This window comes from Thalassophryne amazonica, chromosome 19, assembly GCF_902500255.1.
Source record: "Thalassophryne amazonica chromosome 19, fThaAma1.1, whole genome shotgun sequence".
In the NCBI taxonomy this organism is placed as follows: Eukaryota; Metazoa; Chordata; class Actinopteri; order Batrachoidiformes; family Batrachoididae; genus Thalassophryne; species Thalassophryne amazonica.
This window is the reverse complement of record NC_047121.1, coordinates 33,118,699-33,142,823: the sequence shown is the minus strand read 5'-3', so window position 1 is coordinate 33,142,823 and position 24,125 is coordinate 33,118,699. Positions and strand designations below refer to the sequence as shown.

Sequence of the window (24,125 nt, the reverse complement as noted above, 5' to 3'; positions counted from 1 at the left end):
CCTTTTAAGGGAGCTCGCCTGCTGCTGCTGAAGCCTTCAAAGAACGTCTGAATCTGAGCCAAATTCCCCTGCCTTCCGATGGTTGGTCAGTTAGACAAAGACTGCAACAGTCCTGTGTGGGATGCCAGTCTCTGAGCCGTGAAACGAGGTGGGAGGGAGATTCTACACTCTTATTGTGACTTTTCCAACCAAAAACATCACTGCTGCGAGGGTGTTGTCTTTAATTTCACTCTTAGGGTTTAAAATATGCATTATAAAATCCTGGTGGAAAGCTCTAAACTGATGAGACGCAGCATATCTTCATGACTTTGTGCATGTTCTGTCGCTCTGTTTTTGTAACTGCTGTGTTTATTTGGACCTTCTGTGGGTTTTTCCCCTCACATTTAATTAACTTGTGAATTGCTAGAATACATGTTGTCACAGTAACTCTACTTTGCCCAGTGGCAGTCCAGTTATGGTATCGGGTAAACTATAAGATGGAAGTGCTATTATCTGAGCCTTTCTGTCCGTAAACATAGTGTATGCTCTCTGTATGCAAGTTTCAGAAATGCAAATGAATAAATAAAAAAATATGGTATGTCTATGTATGTATGTATGTATGTATGTATGTATGTATATATATAATTGTAAAAATGTAAGATCTAGTACTGCACAGTGTACTTAATCTACCTAAAGCAAAATGCTGCTAAGTATCACGTAATATAAATAATATTCAAATAATGAATGTTTGAATGCAATGGTAAGAATATTTCATGAGGTAAAAGATGGAACATTCCATCTTTTACCTCTTGAAATATTCTTTCCATTGCAGGAATGGAAAAAAACATACATTATTTGTTTCATATAATGCCTTGATGTAGTCTGTACCTGATGCTGTGTATTGAGTTCTTCATGTACAGACTGCCGCGAGAAATCATGACAGAAATTTGTCGAGCTCTTAATCCAACAGCGCTTGTACCTCAGGTAGAGGCGTCCCAGCAAATACTGCAAATGCCTCCACATGGTTTACGCCATACTGGATTTTTTTTTTTTGTGTGTGTGTGTTACAAGAATAAGCACCAATAATATAACAAACCCCGCCACGTCTGTTTTTATTTAAGTGCTGTCGCTGCTCGTGTGAGCGCGCACTGTGGTTGTGGCGTGCAATAGCACAAAACGTATAGCACCAAAGTTGCACGTAAATGGAACACAATGGCAAATGGTAGAAATATTCCATATCACATGACATACAAACCACCAGTCAAATGACCAGGATTTATTTAGATGTTATATAAAATGAAATAATAAGTACTATTCACTTTAAACATGAATAATTTATAAGTGATAAAACTACATTTGTTTTTGGTGATATCCTGCAAGGTATTAGAATTTTATTTCTTTAAAATGTAAATTTGATTTAAAAACAGTACATTGAACAAAATCTATTGGGTGTGTGTGTGTGCAGATATACCTGTTGTCATGGACGCCACAGTCATATTCTTACTTTGATACAGAACAGATAAACACATTTTGGATAGTATAGATGACAAGAGCAGTGAGTGCTTTCAAACTGTGCTTTCACCAAAATGTGACCCTCGCTGTATTTCGTCATCCAGGCAGAAACGGCAGCCAACAGGATCTGCAAAGTGTTGGCCGTCAACCAGGAGAATGAGCAGCTGATGGAGGACTATGAGAAGTTGGCCAGTGATGTGAGCACCCCTACTTTTTCCCCCTCTCATGATGTTCCTGCACTTTCTTTACCCTTCTCTGTTTTCCACTCTGTCGGCCCTCCCGTGTCACTCAGCCCTGGGGGATTTGTGCTCCATATGAATGAGGCCTTAAACTGTTTAGGTGGCCAGACAACCAGTCCCAGCGTGATTTTAACACAACTGAATGTGAAAGTCTTTTACAAATTCTTTTAATTTAGAGATTTTGTTAAAAATTTTTATAACCTGTGAAGCTAGTCCTCAATGCGCCACACACACACACACACACACACACACACACACACACACACACACACACACACACACACACACACACACACATTCATTTTAGATTTTGAAAAATTTGTTCCAGTTAACGTGTGATAACATCGGTACGTTAAGTTCAATTATGTCCTTGTAGTATGAGGATTTTGCACGAGTTTTGAGAAAATTCTGAGATTGTGTGTTGATATACAGTGGGGAAAATAAGTATTTGATCACCTACCAACCAGCAAGAATTTTGGCTCTCACAGACCTGGTAGTTTTTCCTTAAGAAGTCCTCCTATTCTGCACTCTTTACCTGTATTAAAGCAGATAGAGAATCAAAATCATCTTTTTCATGTTTTTGGTGTTAGTTCAGAGTCTCCCCGCTGTGGGGAAAACATACGAAGTGCCAGCAAGTTTCAGAACCTCTGTTTCAAGTAATTCTCCTTTTTTGAATTGCCACCAGAAAATAGGCCAATTCGTGTTTGAGGGAAACATTGCGTCACATTTTCACCAATAGCCCCCCCCACACCCACCCCCTTTCACACACGCCCCTTCGAAATTAATTATTCATAAGGTTGTGCCCACCCATTCCTACCACTGGAAGAGGAGCAATGGCGAGCTACAGGTGTGCCTTCCCAGGCTGTCATAGCGGACTACGATCTTTCCATATTCTTCCCACGGAAAGCAATGTACGCTATCACTGGCTTTTATTCATTTTTAACCACATCCCCAGGACATACAACCGCCGACTATTTCTTTGCTCTGCGCATTTCATGGAGGACTGTTTCACCAACCTTGCTCAATTTCGAGCTGGCTTCAGTCGGCGTTTAATACTCAGTAGAGGGTCAGCTCCGACTTTACGACAAAATCAACCCCAGCAATCAGTACAGCCTGTAAATATCACATTTTCTTTTGTTTTAAATTTGTGTTGCGCTATATTCCTGTTGTTAGAATGGCATTTTAGCTCTGGTTTGTTCCTCTAAAGGGAATGAGCTAACCCCTTAGCAGCTAGCTATTTGCATTATTATGTGGGCAGCAAGTAAGCCTGCAAAGGGCAGCTTGCTTATTTCAATGCATAACCATTGAAAGTCACAGTAACCGAAGTAAAACAAAACAAATGAAATTTCGCGGATTTGTTTTAGTCCAATTTTGCATGTATTTTTTTTATTTTATTTTTTTACGTCCTCATCAAGCAGCCGGTCGTGGCACCACGAAGGCAGAGCACGCGCATTGTGTTCTGCGTGTGTCTGTTTATAAGAACCTTCTCGCCCAGAAGAAAAAAGAGCGCCAACAACTACCACTGATGCCGGTAACGGCACTGAGCTTTACAAAGACATTTTTATGCTTTTTTTCTCCGAGCCGCTCCACATCTCTGTTAAAAACAGCTGATCCTCCGCGCTTTCTTTACAGTGAGAGCAAGGGCAGCCAGTCAAACAACGGCAACCGATCAGCGCCAACACCTACGTGCATTTCATAATGAGGTTGCCAAATAAGCTCCGAAACGACGTTATTAAGGGCAAACGACGCATTCTAAACCCAGCATAGTAACATAGCTTTTTCAGAGAGCCTTTTAGGAAGGTTCTGAGCCATTACAGACCCAACCAATTTTTTTTTTGGGCTACATATCACATCACAGAACAAGGATTAATGCCCCATTCAACCTCTCTCTATCACCTTTAATTGCACCTGTTTGAACTTGTTACCTGTATAAAAGACACCTGTCCACACACTCAATCAATCACACTCCAACCTGTCCACCATGGCCAAGACCAAAGAGTGTTTAAGGACACCAGGGACAAAATTGTAGACCTGCACAAGGCTGGGATGGACTACAGGACAACAGGCAAGCAGCTTGGTGAGAAGGCAACAACTTGTTGGCGTTATTATTAGAAAATGGAAGAAACACAAGATGACTGTCCGTCCTCCTCGGTCTGGGGCTCCATGAATGATCTCACCTCATGGGGTAAGGGTGAGTCTGACAAAGGTCAGGAATCAGCCCAGAACTACACGGGAGGACCTGGTCAGTAACCTGAAGAGAGCTGGGATCACAGTCGCAAAGATTACATTAGTTACACACTACACCGTCATTGTTTAAAATCCTGCAGGGCATGCAAGGTCCCCCTGCAGCACATGTTCAGGCCTGTTTAAAGTTCAGTTTGCCAGTCACCATCTGGAAGATCCACAGGAGGTATGGGAGAAGGTCCAAATTTTTTTTGGTATCAAGTCCACTCGCTGTGTTTGGAGAAAGAAGGATGAGTACAACCCCAGTAACACCGTCACCACCATGACGCATGGGAGTGGAAACATACTTTGGGGGTGCTTTTCTGCAAAGGGGACCGGACGACTGCATCGTATTGAAGGGAGGATGGATGGGTTCATGTATCATGGGATTTTGGCAAACAACCTCCTTCCCTCAGTGAGAGCATTGAAGATGGGTCGTGGCTGGGTCTTCCAGCATGACAATGACCCGAAACACACAGCCAGGGCAACTAAGGAGTGGCTCCATAAGAAGCACTTCAAGGTCCTGGAGTGGCCTGGCCAGTCTCCAGACCTGAACTCAATAGAAAATATTTGGAAGACGCTGAAACCTGAAAGATCTGGAGAAGATCTATATAGAGGAGTGTACCAAAATCCCTGCTGTGTGTGCAAACTTGGTCAAGAACTACTGTACACGTCTGAAAGTTTTCTGTACCAAATATTAAGGTCTGTTTTTCTATTGTATCAAATACTTATTTCTTGCAGTAAAATGCAAATTAATTATTTAAAAATCATACAATGTAATTTTCTGATTTATTTTTTTTTATTTTAGATTCTGTCTCTCACAGTTGAAGTTTACCTACGATAAAAATTACAGACCTCTCCATTTTTTGTAGGTGGGAAAACTTGCAAAGTCGACAGTGTATTAAATACTTATTTTCCCCACTGTATCTGTGGAAAGATGTTTTTATTTCAGAGGCTGATATCTTGGATGTCATTTTCTTTGGCATCAAAATTATTATTCTTACTTTTCTGTTTTATTTTTACAAACGTTTTGTTCACTGTGATGGAAAAGCTTTTTCAACCAAGTTAGAAAAAGACTTCAAGTTTTCATCTTGGATTCAAACAAACTGAACACATTCACAACCCGTGAAACCAGTCGTCAGTAATAACACAGCGTGCTGTTAACTGCCCGACACATGTAGAAACATATCAGTGGTTAATTCCGAAAGCTACAAGAATTTAATCACAAAATGGTTAGTTAACTAATTATCTTAATGTCTACTTTTTTCTCCCTTGCATTTCACACACTGTAACATTACATTTCCTCTCTTCCACCAAATTTCTCATTTTCTTTTATTTACCCGGACTTTATTTACCTGCTCGATTTCTTACCTTAACTTCCACTAATCTTTCACTGCATCCTCTTTTTATATATATATATATATATATATATATATATATAATATATATACACACACACACACACCCCTCCTCCTCCCCAGCTGTTGGAGTGGATCCGTCGCACCATACCGTGGCTGGAGAACCGCATGCCAGAGAACACCATGCAGGCTATGCAGCAAAAGCTGGAGGACTTCAGAGATTACCGCCGCCTCCACAAGCCGCCCAAAGTGCAGGAGAAGTGCCAGCTGGAGATCAACTTCAACACCCTGCAGACTAAACTGAGGCTCAGCAACAGGCCTGCCTTCATGCCCTCAGAGGGAAAGATGGTTTCGGTAGGTCACAGAAGTCACAAAATTGCAGACTCGCCTACACAATATGTCATCATTCTTTTCTCAGCTTTTTTCTGTCAGGACAAAGCAAACTTTTGGAAAGCTCTGAGGGCCAGAGTTACACATTCTGAATTATTTCAACACATTTCTCCAGGGGACTTTTGAAAATGTTGTTAAACTTAACATGTCCAGTTGTGTTAACAAAACAGAGCTGAATAAGTATCGGGACTTTAATGGATGGAGACACCACAGATGTTGCAACAGTTCACAAAACAAAATCCACTGAAATTTCACATGGTTTCTCTTCAGTCTTTAAATATTTAATTTTGTAAGTGTGTGAAATGAATGTTTGCACATGGACTCTTTCACTGGGGGAATTGTTTAATTTCTGGAAGTCTCAAAATAATAAAAGAAATATTTCCCTTTACATTTTTACATTTTTTTTTTTAATTCCCAGCACATTTAACAACCCTCATGACAACCAAATAAATGCACGATGTTCCACCTGGCTGTCCATCAATCTGTCCATGTTTATAATGTCAAATTCTAGGAAACAGTGACTGTATGGTTCTATTTTAGTCTTAAATTTTTTGCACGATACTGTAATGGAATAGAAATTGTGTCAAGAAGGGTATCTGGCAAACTTGGGCCAGATCCCTATGTGGCTCTGCTGTGGTGACCCTCTACAAAAAAAACAAACAAAAATCCAAAAGGCAAACAACAAAAGTCAAACAAAGTGGATCTGAGTGACCAAATGGACTGGAGAGCAGAACTTCACCGTAAATTGCTACAAGCCCCAAGTTTAAATTTGGTCCAACTGCAGGTTTTCCCTCAGAGACTGGGCATTCCTGCTTTGACCTTTGACCCCAATGAAATGACCCACTGCTGTATTTCAGCAAAATTATTGCATTGAAGCAATGAACTCAACAGAATGTAAAGTATCAATGCTAAATACAGATGTTTTATCTTATGGTGGTGGAACACAGAAAAAAATAAAGGAAATAAAATGACACAAAATCAAGATGATGCTGCCATTCTGAAAGCATGCATGTCATGGTGTGGTCAGTGCAATTTGTCCATTTCAAGATTAATTCATAATTCAAAAATGTGTATTGATAACAATTCTATCCTTACACTTTATTTAGAGGATCTACTTTTAATTAACATTTTCAAAGCAGGGCGTTTGCTTGTGATGGAGTATTTTGATAGTGTAGTACGGGAAGCCGGGGCACAGTGGATCAAAAATGTTGTTTTGTGGCAGCATAAACACATTATGCATAGGTTTAGGTCATTCTATTCTGGATGTATTACAGCAAGTTATTGTTTATTAGGCTGTGTTATTTCTGTTATTTCTCTATTTGTTATGTCTGCCTAAGTGTAAATTACAGGTATTTAAAATCGGTTTTAAAATTTTTGATTCACTGTGCCCTGGACACTAATTCACAGGGCACAGTGAATCAGTGTCACGAGGTACAGTGAATCAACTTAGAATGTAATGAAAAAACACATGATTATAAAGATTTCTTCTAAATTATTAAATATACGTATGCTGGTGCATCTACAAACTATAATCCAGCAAACCAGCTATGTAATGTGTAAGTGTCTTATGTAGTGATATAAGGCCTTTAGAAACTATTATAAAAACAACTGTCGTAATTTCTGTTCAAATGTGAAAACATTTGTTTATATACAGAATATATAGAAATAATTTATGGAAAAATAAATGTATTAGCTTCAACAAGTAATATTTGTCATTCATTGTTACTGGGGCTTAGTAAATCATTTTCTAGACTGATTCACTGTGCCCCGATTCACTGTGCACCGGGTGCATGTGACACACGAGTCATTTTATCAAATAGCTGATAGTCTGGAGAAGACATAACACATGCTCATCAGTTGGACGAGATAGTCATAACAAATAAGTTTTTTGGGCCACCTTTCCTTCATTGTGAGAAATGAATACAAAGACACTGACATCCACAAAATTTACTTTTGATTGGAAACAACTGACTTCACTTGCCACTTAGTTTTACCCTTAATGTATCTGCAAACAAAACACTAATTTATAAGGGAGGTGTCTTTATGCATAAAAATATGGCATGACTGCTGCAAATATATATACGAGGTCTGTCCATAAAGTATCGTACCTTTTTATTTTTTTCAAAAACTATATGGATTTCATTCATATGTTTTTACGTCAGACATGCTTGAACCCTCGTGCACATGCGTGACTTTTTCCACGCCTGTCGGTGACGTCATTCACCTGTGAGCACGCCTTGTGGAAGGAGTGGTCCCACCCCCTCGTCGGATTTTCATTGTCTGGAAATGGCGGAATGAAAAGGACTTTTTTTCCATCAGAATTTTTTCAGAAGCTGTTAGAGACTGGCACCTGGAAACCATTCAAAAAATTTATCTGGCTTTCAGTGAAAATTTTACGGGCTTCACAGAGAATAAGGACTTTAACTACAGGTTTAAGGACCCCTTTAAGGACGGTCGGTGCGCCGCGCTGCGAGCTGCGACACAAACCACTGGATCATTTCTAAGCTGATGGCTCTGTGGATACGAGACCGTCGTGTGCTCTTTCTCTGGTTATCACAAGACCTGGACATCAGCCATTTTCCGGCAGATTTCACTTTTAACAAGAGATTTTGTCATGGAAAGCTGCGCGGAGGCTTCGCGCGTCACGACCGATTCGCTGATGAAGCGAGACAAAGGAACACCTCCGTTTCGTAGTGTTAGAGGACAAGTTGGGACATGTCTATCTCGGCTTTCAGTGCTTACCAGTCGAGTGAGTATAAAAGAACTTGTGGAGAGCTGGACATGTCCCAACTTGTCCTCTAACACTACGAAACGGAGGTGTTCCTTTGTCTCGCTTCATCAGCGAATCGGTCGTGACGCGCGAAGCCTCCGCGCAGCTTTCCATGACAAGATCTCTTGTTAAAAGTGAAATCTGCCGGAAAATGGCTGATGTCCAGGTCTTGTGATAACCAGAGAAAGAGCACACGACGGTCTCGTATCCACAGAGCCATCAGCTTAGAAATGATCCAGTGGTTTGTGTCGCAGCTCACAGTGCGGCGCACCGACCGTCCTTAAAGAGGTCCTTAAACCTGTAGTTAAAGTCCTTATTCTCTGTGAAGCCCGTAAAATTTTCACTGAAAGCCAGATCAATTTTTTGAATGGTTTCCAGGTGCCAGTCTCTAACAGCTTCTGAAAAAATTCTGATGGAAAAAAAGTCCTTTTCATTCCGCCATTTCCAGACAATGAAAATCCGATGAGGGGGCAGGACCACTCCTTCCACAAGGCGTGCTCACAGGCGAATGACGTCACCGACAGGCGTGGAAAAACTCACGCATGCGCACAAGGGTTCAAGCATGTCTGACGTAAAAACATATGAATGAAATCCATATAGTTTTTGAAAAAAATAAAAAGGTACGATACTTTATGGACAGACCTCGTATACTGATTCACTGTGCCCCATGATTCACCATGCCCTGGTTTCCCCTACTTGCACTTCAGTAAAATCCTGAAATTCTTCCACTGTTGGATACAAACCAGTTTGTTAGCAAAAATATGCCAAGCCGGCTATAATTCTTCAGATGTTGTACTATTAATGTGCAGATGATAAAAGCAAAACTTTAGCAGGATTTCCTTGCTATTTTGATTGTACAGTGGGTTTTTGTAACTCATGCTAAGGTTGCCCCTGATTACTTCTGAAACTGGTTTGTTCAAAAAAGGATTTCTCAGTAGAGTGAGCTAGAATAGTAGATGACTGGAGTGTAAGAGTACATGACTGGAGTGTAAAAAAGTGAATTTATCTTTGTCGTAATTAAGTTTTTTCATTTGCCTCTTACAGGACATTAATAATGCATGGGGGAATCTTGAAGGTGCAGAGAAGGGTTATGAGGAGTGGCTCCTAAATGAGATACGTAGGCTGGAAAGACTCGACCACCTGGCGGAGAAGTTCCGTCAGAAAGCAGCCATCCACGAAGCCTGGACAGAAGGTACTCCAAGTTTTGTAACTGCTCTGTTGTGGTTCTGCTTTTATATGCCCCTCAGGTTGGCTGATTAAGGCCACAGTGAAGTAAAATGGTGCCTGCATTCTATTTTCTGTCTTGCCCCCTGCAGGCAAGGAGGACTTGTTGCAGAAACAGGACTATGAGACGGCTTCTCTGTCACAGATCAAGGCTTTGCTTAAGAAACATGAGGCCTTTGAGAGTGACCTGGCTGCTCACCAGGACCGCGTGGAGCAGATCGCAGCTATCGCACAGGAGTTAAAGTACGTACAGCGGCTGTATGCCATGTCTGGTCTTTTCTTTGTGTCTCTTAGTCCATGGTCCAAGCAGGTTTGCAGTACCACCTAAGGGGACAAAACGTCACTTAGAATCCAGCCTCAGTGTATCATGGCCTACACAAAAATGTATGATAGCCATCCCAGGGTGGTAAAATGCTCCAATCATGTTGAAAACTATATCACATTACTTGTCTGATCATAACAATTTCAAAAAGGTATAGTTTGGACTATCTATGACAGAATGTTCTGGAGTTATGGGGTCAAAACAGCAAAAATGGTGACAAAGGTTAATTTCAGTTTGTACAGGGGTCAAAAATTAAAGTTGCTCCAATTTCAGTAAAAAATTATGCAAATTATTGTTTGGGTTAATAGGGTTCTAAAAAGGAATAGTTTGCACCATCTGTCATGCTTAGTTATCATGTTACAGGGTAACATGTCACATGTCATAGAATTCAGTGGATGTTGACCTTGTTTGACCTTTACTTTGTAGACAAAGCATTCAAAATAGTCAAAACTATTCCATTTATTGATCCTTTTATTTCAACCAATAATTAATTAACCATGGAAGAGTTTGGAAAAGCCACTGACTGCCTTGCTAGTGGGAAGGCCCCAGGGAGTGATGGCATCCCATCAGAAGTCTTAGAGTGGGAAACCTGTGCTGCTAAAACACCTGCACAATCTTTTCTGCCTCTGCTGGGAACAGGGAGACATTCCCCTGGACATGTGAGATGCGAGCATCATCACCTTGTATAAGAACAAAGGAGACAGAAGTGACTGCAATAATTATCAAGGCATCTCCCTTCTCAGCACTCTTGGGAAGGCCTGTGCCCGTGTTGCCTTAGCGCGTCCACAGATCTTGGACTCACGCGTTTTCCCAGAGTTCCAGTGCAGCTTTCTAGCTGGGAGGTCTACCATGGGCATGATCTTTTTAATACGCCAGCTGCAGGATAAGTATCAAGAACAGCAAATGCCACTCTGCATTCCCTTCATCGACCTGACCAAGGCTTTCGACTTGGTCAGTCGAAGCGGACTCTTCAGGCTCCTGCAGAAGATCGGCTTTCCCCCAAAACTCCTCGCCGTGGTCTCTTCATTCCATGAGAACATGCACAGTACAGTTTGCTTCAATGGCGTAACATCAGGTTTTTCTCAACATCGCCCGACTTCGTGCCAAGACCAAGGTTGTGGAGGTACTCATCCATGAGATGCTGACAATGCAGCCTTGATATTACACTCCAAAGACAGTCTGCAGCAGCTTGTTAATTGCCTCTCTCACACCTGTAAGGAGTTTGGACTGACCATCAGTCTGAAGAAGACAAACGTCATGGCGCAGGGCACAGTTGCTCCCCCCAACATTGACATTGATGGGTACAGCTTGGAAGTCGTGGAGCACTTCACATACCTTGGGTCAGCCATTTCAAACTGACTCTCCAGTGATGCAGAGATGAACAGCAGGATTGCGAAGGCAGCAGCAGTTATGGCAAGACTAAGCCACAGAATCTGGAACAACTCCAGTCTCACTGAGAAGACAACACTGCACATCTAGCAGACCTGTGTGCTCAGCACAGTCCTTTACGGTAGCAAGGCATGGACCGCCTATGCCAAACATGAGAAAAAGCTCAACAGCTACCATCTGAGGTAGCTGCATATTGGATGGCAGGACAAGGTGCCCAACACAGGTCTTGGAACGCGTCAACATGGGCAGCATGTTCACCATTCTTGGCAAAAGGCACCTCTGTTGGCTTGGCCATGTCAGGAGAATGGATCTGGGCTGCCTGAAGATCTACTGTATGGCGAGCTGGCAGAGAGCACTTGTTTGGCTGGTTGACCACACCTGCACTTCAAGGATGTCTGCAAGAAGGATATGTAAATGAGTAGCATCAATGTCAACATGTGGGAGCAGTGTGCAGAGGACCGTGCAGCCTGGTGCCTTGCTGTCAGAACAGGTGCACAGAAGGCTGAGCAGGAGTGGAACCAATGCCTTGCTGAGCATTGAGCTAAGAGGAAGGAGTGACAGTGGCAGCCTCAGCAGGCATCACAGTACACGTGCAACAAATGCATTAGAGATCCTCACTCGCGCATTGGACTGATAAGTCATTTGTGCAGGTGCAGATAGAAACAAAAGACAAAAATTTCCTGTATATTTGTATTGTCAACTGTCAGTAGCATGGCCCAAGCAGAGGATCACCCCTTTGAGTCTTGTCTGCTTGAGGTTTCTTCCTCAAATCATCAGAGGGAGTTTTTCTTTCACTCGCCTGTGTGCTTGCTCTAGGGGCTGGTAAGGTTAGACCTTACTTGTGTGAAGCACCTTGAGGCAGCTTTCTCATGATTTGGTGCTATATAAATGAAATAAATTGAAATTGAATGGAAAAACTGTATAAAAACAAACAAACAAAACAGCAAAAAAACAAACTGGACGCTACACCATCATCTCCTGCAGATGGACAGATGCCTGGAAACCAATTAAAAATGATCATCAACCCACGTAGTTGGTTGCAGAGGCACTGCATTTAGCACATGCATGAATGTCTGTCTCTTTTCTCTTCTCTGGCCGGGAGGGGGGAAAAAACAATTTCCCATTTATCATTGGTGGAAAAATGTATGACGTAAACCACCAACTCCACATCCCCACGTGGGGGTGTTGCTGAGGGGGAAAAAAGGCCACCAAAGAGGAACTGAGGTGCCAACACTGCCTCCAGGTGGACAACAGGAGGAACGACAAAGTGTCAGGCCTGTGACATGTCCAACACAATACCTCTGTCTTGTGTTGGACAGGAATTGTTTTTCTGACCAGCACAAATAATTTGTGAGGGATCTTATTGTTTTATAAATAGTTGTACAAAAAAACACCTGAAATATTTACTGCATTTTAATGTAAATAGTTGTATATAACTTTGTTGTTTGTTACATTTGTACATATGTTTTTGAAATTTACAAATTATATTTGCATTTTAAGTTATAAAAATGGTTTGTTAAACATGTTTGCGGTTTTCACAGTAAAAAAATGTTTAAGAACATTTAGTAACAGAAGCAATAAATTAAGTTGAACAAAGTAACATAAAGAAAATAAATAATTTGGTTTACAGCAGGAATTAAAAATCAGTTGGTGCAGAGCACAGTTAATTTCTTTTAATCTTCCAGTGAACTTGACTACCACGACTCGCCGAGTGTGAATGCTCGCTGCCAGCGGATTTGTGACCAATGGGACACACTGGGGGGACTGACTCAGAAACGCAGTGAAGCTTTGCAGGTGAGATTTTGGTATATTTAAAAAATTAAACCTTAGATAACCCCCTTTTTGTCTGATTGAGAAGAGAAGGTGTCCAAGAGTAAAAGCTTTAACAGCTATGATCACTTGCACCGATTTTAGGCGCCCTCTGCGCCTCTTTGTACTTCGTACAGCAGCTATAAATATGCATTTAAAGATAAAAGTGTTATGAGAGGCTGTTAGGACACAGTTTGAGCCATCCGACGTTTTGATCCATTATAATTCACAGATCTGTCAATATTCTGCAGCTCTGTGGGAGATCATGAATAAATCTGAAGCTGCGTGAATCAAATTTTACTCAAGACTGATCATCAAAGTCTGTGATTTCCCCCCCCCCTTTTTTTTTGATAGAGAACTGAAAAGCTGCTTGAAACCATTGACCAGCTTTACCTTGAGTTTGCCAAAAGAGCCGCTCCGTTCAATAACTGGATGGAGGGCGCCATGGAGGACCTGCAGGACACCTTTATTGTCCACACCATAGAAGAAATCCAGGTGAACAGTCCTCTAGCAGTGTTTAAACTAAGAATAACCATATCATTGTTCCACATATTGACTGAAATTGCACCTGACTGTGATGGGATGTTTATGACTGAGAGGTTTCATTGATATGTGAGACCTGCTAAAGGACTACAGACGTAAATCAGCTTGTAGCTTACTGTGGCACAAATGGCCCCTGTACATGGCTCCCATAGACTGATGGTTCCTGATGAATTAATATACGTATAAGAAGATCGCTTTGGATAATGTTTGTGTATTTACTTTTCATTCATTCAGTGTGGGCAGTAAAAGTTTCTGTTTTTGTTCTTCTTTCTGTGTTTCAGGGACTGAGCACAGCTCATGAGCAATTCAAGGACACGCTGCCGGAGGCTGACAAAGAGCGCATGGCCATCCTTGGTATCCACAATGAGATCGCCAAAATTGTGCAAACCTATCACGTGAATATAGCGGGCAGCAACCCCTACACCACCATCACCCCACAGGAGATAAACACCAAATGGGATAAGGTGAAGTGAATACATCCTTTGCAAAAAAAAAAAAGCCACCTAACAAGACACAAAATTGTTTTAAATATTATTATTAGAAATGGCCAACTGTGACTGCATGTGATGTAATACATCTGCTCACCATTTTGTGCTCTTACACACGTTTTCAGTGAACATCTCAGTGTAGAAATATGTAATTTAGGGCCCATCATCAGAACAAATCAATAACTTTTGATAGCATCAGAACTTTAAATATTATCTTGCTTTAAAAAAGTTTTTTTTTTTTAAGTGTAATGTTGAGCAGGTTGCTTCAGCAGGTAATGACTGTTTACCAATAAAACATAGATTTGGGTTTGATTCCCAATCATACTGGTGGTCTGTTTCCTTGAACAAGACATTTCATCTGCATTGTCCCAATCCACCCAGCTGTAAATAGACATCAGCCTTGACTGGAGAAGTAACCTGTGATTGTAACACTCAAGACTCATTTAATTGGGTCTTGATTCAGACTGAAACACTGAGGAATCAAGACTCTAGTCAGACTTGAGGGTCTTTTCCATCTTTGTCCTGTAGGTCAGACAGCTGGTGCCGCAGCGTGACCAGGCTCTGATAGAGGAACACGCCCGGCAGCAGAACAACGAGCGTCTGCGCAGACAGTTTGCAAACCAGGCCAACGTCATCGGACCCTGGATCCAGAACAAGATGGAGGTCAGTTGAAGAAGAGGTGACAATGAAATGAAAGCTTTGTACTGTATGTAAACCTGTATGTTTAGTTCTACTACTGTGTTGGCAAAATTTTAATCAGTTGTCAAGATGAAAACAAGAAGTAAAAAAAAAACATTCTGACTTGAGTTTGTGTCACTTGCATTTTGACAAAACTATAGCTTTGTATTTTGAAAAATAGGGTGTAAAGCCCTTTCACAAATCAAAGTCTATCTGAACACACGTGTCTGTGTAGGCGGTGTGACGGTGCTTTTTTTTTCAGGACATTTTTTTTTATTCAGACTTTATGATGTTCACTTTGTTTTGGCTGAAACTGTGCATCTCTGCAGGAGATTGGCCGCATCTCAATTGAGATGCACGGCACGCTGGAGGACCAGCTGACAAACCTACGTCAGTATGAGAAGAGCATCATAAACTACAAGCCAAAGATCGACCAGCTGGAAGGCGACCACCAGCTCATTCAGGAAGCACTCATCTTTGACAACAAACACACCAACTACACCATGGAGGTACAACCGGGACCTGAACTTCAAATGCAGGACAACATATCTGCTGATCAGTAATCAGTGTTTCCACTTAACCTTTGGCAAATCAACACGATCAATACTGGACCTGCTGTGGTGACCCGAGCAACAGCAGGACCAGCCACAAGAAAGTTGATGCTTCTGGCTGTGGTGTGCCCCACACAAGGTGGCAGTGAGGCATAGGCATCATGTGGTCTTCATATTGCCTCTACCTTTATATATAACTCAAATAGAAGCAGCAGTGACCTAGGCTTTGTAAATAGCCACGACCCCCAGGAGTCGAGAACATAGCCCGCAGGATGCGTTCCATCTGGTCAGGTAGGATCCCCGGTCCTGACCTTCTTGTAGGAAAGATGGTGTCAATAGCGTTCAGAGACCAGCTGATCAATTCCATGGTTAATCCAATAGTAGTCCAATAGAACCAGTATCCAATATAATTTGAGGAATTAACAGACTGGTGAAGTAGGGACTTGAAGGTTAAAGCAGAGAGCAGAGATAAGGGAGAGTGGAGGAGACGCGACCGCCCTCGTTGGAGTCCCAAGCGGAGTCCGACAGCTCTCTGGTATTTTACAAAGGAAAAACAAATTTGCTTTTCGGATTGATTCGGTGCATCAGAATTAATCAAAATTTAATGAGTTTATCCTTGTTATATGCCTTTTTAATATGCTGGGTTACAGAAAGGTAACATTTACTGTTTTTGAGTTATTGTTTTAAAAAAACTGGATGCAATGGACTCATCTATTTACCTGTCCACTCACTAATATTACAGGGCACATGTCTAGGCCTTCAAAGCACATATATGGTTTCAGTGTTTTTGATGCAGAACTGCAGTCATTATTATTTGTTCATTGTCAAAGTGTGCAGTGCACTGAACACGCTACAGCTGTTTTCATGCGGCTTGAATTATTTGACTGAGGTTTGCAAAAAAAGCCCAGTCGGGTCCTGATTGTAATGATTCCTCTGCCTTCCTCTCTGCCTACTCTGCAGCACATCCGTGTGGGTTGGGAGCAGCTACTCACCACCATTGCCCGCACCATCAATGAGATCGAGAACCAGATCTTGACACGAGACGCCAAAGGCATCAGCCAGGAACAGCTCAATGAGTTCCGCGCTTCCTTCAACCACTTCGACAGGGTCAGTACTCCTCACGCCACAGACGGGAAGCGTCAGGAAAGGGGAGGGGTGTGAATCTTTAAGTCAGATGTGTAGATTTGGATATGATGCTGTGCACTGAGGAGTAGAAAAAGAAGGCATGAGATTGTTGACTGTGATTGTCACGATGTTTGTCTCCTGCACATTTAGACGGCATCGACAACACAAAGAAGCCGAGGTGAGAGGTTGTGTCATTTTGTGGTTTCGGAACATTAACGTCCCATAATGCTGTGTAAGATGTGAATATTTCCTTTTGAAGCAGAATCAGGTGTACAGAGTGTGTGAATGCATCATGTTGTGCAGTGACTTTAACACTTGGCTGCAAAGGGACTTACGCTTCAGTTTATCATTTAGATGTTTTCATTAAATAGGAACGTTGGGTGCTTCATGCAGCAGCTTAAGTTTTTTTTTATCATGAAGTGTTTACAGTACTATACAAAAGCTTTCAGCACCCAACAATTAATGTGACAGCAGTACTGCTTTTCTTTGTACTTTTTTTGTTTTGTTTTTTTAGAACTTTTATCATTGTGATCCATAAGTTTGCAGCCAGTCTGCTCTGAGCGCATCTGATCTCAGAAGCTAAGCAGAGTGGGGCCTGGTTAGTACTTGGATGGGAGACCTCTTGGGAACACCAGGGGCTGTGTGTGGTTCTCCAGGTAAAACTGGAGTTGCATCAGGAAGAGCATCCTGTGTAAATTTGTTTGCTAAATCCCAAATGCAGATCTGTACTGGATCCGCTGTGGTGATGCTGAAAACGATATTTCACTTTCCACTTCTCAAGTTTAGTGTTTTTATTTAGAGACTCCAGCATGACCTGCAGTTCTGCCTTGTTGTCTGTTGATGGTTGAAGACAGGAGCCACGTTCAAGGTCTTCTGTATTCCTCTGTGATGTTTGTGGGTCGATGAGGACACTATCTGCCAAATGCGTTAGAAAATATTATTCATGTTTTAACTCAGATTTTTGCTTTGATCCTTTATTGCATTAGTGTATGAGACTGTAAGTGATTTAAAAAAAACAATTGCATCCTGTTGGTTGGTGAAGGACTAAATGTGAAGATGTTTTTGTTTAAAATTTTTTTTTATTATTCTTTATGAACCATTTTGCACTTTGTCTGTAGAAAAATGGTAAAGATGTACAGTAAGTGCATTAGCAGCAGAATATAATATGTTGAAGTCCTTGTGCCCCTGGCGTCATGAATAACCTCACCACACGGCCCTGTAGTCACCCTGTAGTCTGCCTGCAACACTGCACATTAACGCCTCTGAATGCACTCGCCCAGCAGCACTGCTGCCACCGTGTGTTCACTTGTCAGATCCTAATCAATTTGCACTGTGTTCTCTGTTTTCTGTCTCTTGTGCATGGCCCCCTCCCTTCACCCCTCACCTCAAACCCCCACCATCACCACCCAACCTGTGCATGGTGCACTCTCACCACCCCCACCCACCACACTGCCTCACGTCCCTCCCCTGTCCAACCAACCCCCACCCCACTGTCACTGACACTGCTGTATGTGTCGCTGCATGGCCTGTGGCGCCGACGCCTCGCCTGGCACTGGCCTCCCACACCCCAGGACCACTCGGGCACTCTGGGCGCAGAGGAGTTCAAGGCCTGCCTGATAAGCCTGGGCTTCGATATTGCCAACGATGCTCAGGTATTGAACCATAACCACGTCTCCTTGACGAGAGATCTAACTTTTTTTTTTCTGTCACACTTTCCCCTCCTTATATTTCCTGCCTGCCTTCCTGTTCCTCAAATTCCCTTTGCCCCTCTGTGGTGTCTCATGTCTTGCACTGTCCACACTGTGGATTGTTGCGGAATTCTTCTTAAATTTGGATCTTTGTTCATCCTTTGCTCTTCTACCACTTTTCCTCCACACCTCCTGCTGCTCCTTCTCTGTATCTCTGCTCCTGGTTTTGTTTGTGCGTCACTGACTTTGTAGAAGAGAACAGGAATCATGGATGCTGAAGACTTCAAAACCTGCCTTATCTCCATGGGGTACAACCTGGTAAAGCCTCGATCACCCTTCAGATATGCACGTTTGATAATATGTGAATGTTAGAAGATGATGATGTTTTTTTTCTCTTCTCATTTCATTTTGGATCTAAAATATTATTCCTTTCTTATTTGCCACAATTATTACTGTTAGAATAATAAACTACTATTTAGTGATGTGAATTGAAGATTTCGGTAAAATGGCACATCGAAATAATGGCAAAGATGTGCTCAACCCCCACATAAGTCATACCAAAGTTTGTCTTCACGTGCAGTGTTTTATTTTTTTTAATTTTACTCTGTAGCAGCAGACCGTCATGCTTTCTCTCTTCTGACATTAGGGTGAAAATGAGTTCTCTCGCATCATGAGTATAGTGGATCCCAACCGGATGGGCATTGTCACCTTCCAGGCCTTCATCGACTTCATGTCCCGCGAGACGGCCGACACGGACACTGCTGACCAAGTGATGGCATCCTTCAAAGTTCTGGCAGGGGATAAGGTACATGTACAGTTTGACAAGTGTCCACTTTGTAAAATGAATATTACTCATAATAAGTCAAAATGATGAAAAAGGAAAATAATTCTGCCTTTGCATAGCACTTTTATCAAAAACACCTTACTTTCACCCATTCTGTCTCACTCAGCTGTGCACCAGAGGCAGTTTAAGGATTACGGTCCTTGCCCAAGGGACCTTAGAGATGGTCCGGTCTGACAGGGAATTGAACTGAATATCCTCTGACTTTAAGATCACATCTTTAACCACCAGAAACTATATGACTTGACCAAGTGTTTCTGGTTCTTTTGAGATGAACCAGATGATTAAATTTCTGTCAGACTTGATCGTGATGTCATCTGATGTCACTTGTGACATGTTGTTGTTTTGCCTCAGCCAGTTGCCACATTTGCACAACCTTGGTACATGATGGGAAACACTCAGCTTTTGTCGCATCTTAATCCTGACTGGCTCACATATATTTGATCAATTTTACTTTTATACAAACTAAAGATTTAATTGCCCTTAATTTCATTAGTGTACATTGATTTGTTCTGAGAGCTATTATTTCATGCCATTTTTTGTGCAAATTTACAAAACACATGGAAAAGCACCAAAAAAAAAAAAATGCTGACCTACGAATTTGCATAACATCTGGCTGGAGGACATGGACACACCTGCTGATAATCTAGTGGCTTAGCTGCTTTGTGCATTTTTGGAAACAAGTATCAAATTTTGCATGAAGATCGATATCACCAAGGTGATTAGTTCTGGCTATAGACGCACTTTCACAGCATCCCTGGAGGCGGGTGGCGCCACCTACATGGAGCAAAGACTTTTTTAGCATATATGATTAGCTTAATTGTCATGTTGATCTGCTTGTCTTAGACTCCAAAGATATAGTTGATGCTTCTGTGGTAGAAACTGTCAGGAAAATAGAACAGACTGGTAAAAAACAAAACAAATCAACCAAATACATCTTAGATCCTGTGCCAAAACAACTGCCACTCTTCAGCAGACTCAAAACTCTCTCGTTCTAAGCTACAGGTAGCTGCTCTAGAAGTTTATCGTGACCTCATGTCATGACTCTATGTATCATGCCATAATTTGCAATGCTTTTTCCACCCAACCTCAATGATTACCCTTTGATCATGTACTTTTGGTTTTCAGGCAATATGTTCAAGAAGAAAGTGCTTTTACATTAAAATATGTATTTTTGGTAAAACATTGGGTTTTTCTTTTAAAAACAGTAATTGAGAAATGCATCATGATGTGCATGATAATAATGTATGAGAAATACATGATTTGTTTGTGTATTTATAAAGATACTTGTGTGTGTTATCTTAAAATAACAGCAGCGTACATGCTAGACCACAAGATTAGCACAGTGATTTTTCAGGAAATGTTTACAAAATTATGGCAAAAAAGACCTTCTTGTGGAGAAAAATATTTGGAATAGATTTTCCATAAATTTTATGTTACATTGAGATATAATTTATAAAATCAGAATGAAAAAATAAATTAAGATCAAATCAAAATTAATGACCAGTTGTTTCATAATATATGATAGAAAAGTCTGCTACAAAACTGGGAGCATGTGCTGGTGCTGTGGCTCACTGCATCCACGAAATGACAGAGTGCCTTGGATTGTGAATGGCAACCACCTGAGCAGAAAACTGGAACATCCCCAGTTCTCGAAAGTAACAGTATATCTGTCACAGCCAGGTGAAGCATGTGCATCCACTTGGCCTTCCACAGTCACTGGGGTCCTCAGCACTCATATATCGATGTACTGTATCAAGCATAAACAAAGGGGCCACATGGTCAAAATGTTGAAACTGACTCTCCTTCAAAGTGCAAGTGATACTCCTCATCTTAGTCTTTCTAAGTAATTGCTTGTTTGATACAGTCTCATGCCAGTGGTACCCAAGGATCCTCCAAAGAGACCTGGTACCAAAGTTGTGGCCTTAGGTCACTTGCTGGTGTATAAGTCTCACAACCCTACAGGAAGCACCAGGATCCCTAAAGACTTAGACCTTTGTTCTCCTGCAAAGATATCAGCATCACCAAACACCTCTGTCCAGCGATCTCATGACGCCATAATCTCTTCCCAGGTGTGCCTCAATCTCAGACTGAGGACCCAAAGACATGAATGTCATTGCCGAGACAAGTGAATGTCTCCAAGTTCAACACTTTCACCACCATACAGATACACTTCTGATGGCTGAGTCCAGGAAGTCATTTAAAGTCTGGATCTTGATCTTGATCCTGGACAATCACATACCCAGACACTCAGAGTTTCACTCTGCTTCTGAAGTTCTGCAATCAGAGCATCCATTGACTCTGCAAAGTCAAGGTCTATAACCTCTCCAACAAAAGCACCTACTTTGCTCATTTCCACAACACTGTGTAAGCATTGAACAGCGTAGGAGCCAAAACACATCCCCGAGGAATGCCAGCATTCACTGGGGAAAACTCAAGAATCCATTGCCAAAAATGCATTGCAATGTGATATAGGTTTGGAGCAAGAAAGTGCTTTGATTCCTCTGTAAAACGTTCAAGAGTCAGCTGATCAGTTTCCTCTAACAAATGCCTCTATGTCCTCTCTCAGGGAGATCACAGCCCGTTTTCTCAGCATCCTGGACAGCTTAGAGTTTCTATCAAGCCGTGCAAAACTATTCCTCTGGATGATATTTGGAGTACCTTCAGATATGCAACACCTCCTCCTTTGAACACTGATGTCTCCAATACAATGCTCACTAACTTTGAAGTTGTGGTGGTGGAAGGACTCCCACAATCCATTTGGCTTACCAGTTGTGTCCAAGTCTGCAAGTCCTCCACTCAAACTGCACACAGTTCCTGAGAAACATTTGAATCTTGAATTCTGGCCAGATTTAATCTTGTTCACTGAGCACACAGTAGTATGTGAGACTTCAACTGAATCTTTGAGGACGTTACAGCACGATTGTAGCCAGAATTCATGAACTGTGCACTTCTTCCTCTATTAAATTTTAAATATTGCATACACTCACGACATTGGCATCCTTTTGCTGTTACAGAACCAGAGTTGCTTCAATACTTTTTTAACAAGAAAATGTATATTAAAAATATATGCACATATGCTGATATATACATATGCTGGTACACACATACATAAATGAATAAAATGTAAATAAATTTGGGAGGGGAGAAAGAGAGGATAAGGGAGCCTGCAGTTATCGAACAATGGAACAGGATTGCATAAAATAATACGTTCTGCACCTTTATGGGTTATAATTAGCATCTTTTAAAATAATAATGCAGTTAGGTCAACAATCACACCATACTCATAGCTGTAGAACACAAAATGGCACGGCTACAATATGTCTTGTCTGTGGCAATATTTTTTTTTTAAATACATTAGATCTCAGCAATCTGTGTTCTTCAAGAAGGAACCCCATTTTGACCATATCTTTGTGGATTTATCCATCTGTAAATTAAGACGTATATAAACTGGGCACTTCTGCAGACCCTCAAGCTCTGCAGAATTCTCCAGTGTTTTCTCACAAGGACATGGTCAGTCTCCTTGGCAACACCGCTGATATTAGAATACCATGTCCAGCAGTGTACCTCTGGATGTTGATTTTGGGATCCAGCTACTCTTAGCCCAGGACTTTTTGCAAAGTCAAAGGACAGCGAGCCATTTTCACCACTGTTGCCAGATGCATGTGGACCAATGCCGTCCTTGTAGCCATTGAAATCACCAATGACCAATAAAGTGCCACCACTGGGCCAGCCATCACTCAGTGAGTGAAGCTGTGAATAAAAGTTCTCCCTGACCAAGACATCGCTCACCACAGTCTGAGCATAGACTGAGATAACAGATACAACACCCAGTAAATGTAATATTTTCAATGCTGGGCTTTTACTTCGAGCATATCTACAGTATGGTATTACTACTTGTACTTAAGAGATCTGAGTACTTGTTCCAGCTCTGTTAATCAGTGAATGAAGCACCTGTTACTCTTCTGTAGATACATTTTATGTCCTTTCACCATTGATCTGAGGCCACAACTGTTCTAACAATATATAAATGTTTTTGTGTTTCTCCCCATTGACAGAATTATATATTAGCTGATGAGTTGCGCAGGGAGCTGCCTCCAGACCAGGCAGACTACTGTATCGCTCGCATGGCCCCTTACACCGGGCCCGACGGCGTGCCAGGAGCCCTCGATTACATGTCCTTCTCTACTGCTCTGTATGGAGAGAGCGACCTCTGAACACTGTCAGGTGTCCTGACTTGGGACCACCAGCTGACCTGCTATATGATCACCACCTCATTTTCTGACTTCCCCGTCACTGCCACCACATTCTACTGCTCTTATTTTTTAAATGTCTCTGGCCTTATCTGTTTTTTTTTGTTTTTTTTTGTCTTTTCATCCAGCTTCTCATTGTTTCAGCCTCATCACTGCTCCATCACATTTTTGTTAAATTTGCTTCCTGCGCGATGCAGCAGCTCTCCAGGTTTACCGAGAGGGAGAGAGAAAATGTTTTTTATTTTCTTGTTATTGTTTTTCTTCTTAAAATGAATAAAGTTAACATATTTTATTATACTGAACAAAAAAGGTATTTTTCTTCACCTGACTGAACATAAATCAAAAATTGTAATAAAGAAAATTGCTCTACTCCTCCTCCTCTTCTGCTTGACACAGGCATTACCTGTGATTTACATTGATTGGTTTTGCATTTAGGTGATTTTATCCAGAGTAACGTTTGACTGAATGGACAAAAGTGGGAAGGTGGGGGATCATAGTTCACAAAGCAGTACATCTCCAAAATGGTTCTGGGGAATATACAAAGTAAACATACTAATGTTCTTGAAAATGGGAAAGCGGTCTCAAGATTATAATCACAGAAAGTTGGCAGTGTTATTTCTGAGGATATTTAACAAGAAACCTCAGATAAGTGTAAAAATTGGATTAAAATTAATTTGTACTGTATGACCCCTATTACTGAAGAGGAAAAAAGGGAATGGGGACTACTGGCGATGTTGTTAAAC

General features: G+C 41.5%; 1 protein-coding gene across 6 annotated transcripts in view; it reads left to right on the top strand.

The window, feature by feature from the left end:
* The window catches only part of actn1 (actinin, alpha 1), a 103,226-nt gene extending 79,472 nt beyond the window's left edge, over window positions 1-23,754 (top strand). For 3 of the 6 annotated variants that reach the window (XM_034194993.1, XM_034194992.1, XM_034194995.1), the window contains exons 9-22: window positions 1,596-1,688; window positions 5,435-5,665; window positions 9,516-9,663; window positions 9,788-9,938; window positions 13,092-13,200; window positions 13,570-13,710; window positions 14,040-14,222; window positions 14,775-14,909; window positions 15,254-15,433; window positions 16,436-16,582; window positions 18,172-18,252; window positions 18,541-18,606; window positions 18,935-19,093; window positions 23,188-23,754. In XM_034194993.1, the coding sequence (XP_034050884.1) occupies window positions 1,596-1,688; window positions 5,435-5,665; window positions 9,516-9,663; window positions 9,788-9,938; window positions 13,092-13,200; window positions 13,570-13,710; window positions 14,040-14,222; window positions 14,775-14,909; window positions 15,254-15,433; window positions 16,436-16,582; window positions 18,172-18,252; window positions 18,541-18,606; window positions 18,935-19,093; window positions 23,188-23,346 (1,983 nt within the window). In that variant the 3' untranslated portion in view covers window positions 23,347-23,754. The remainder of the gene's footprint in view (window positions 1-1,595; window positions 1,689-5,434; window positions 5,666-9,515; window positions 9,664-9,787; window positions 9,939-13,091; window positions 13,201-13,569; window positions 13,711-14,039; window positions 14,223-14,774; window positions 14,910-15,253; window positions 15,434-16,435; window positions 16,583-18,171; window positions 18,253-18,540; window positions 18,607-18,934; window positions 19,094-23,187) is intronic. The other 3 variants (XM_034194997.1, XM_034194996.1, XM_034194994.1) reach the window with 3 other exon arrangements.
* The last annotated feature ends 371 nt before the right edge of the window (window positions 23,755-24,125 follow it).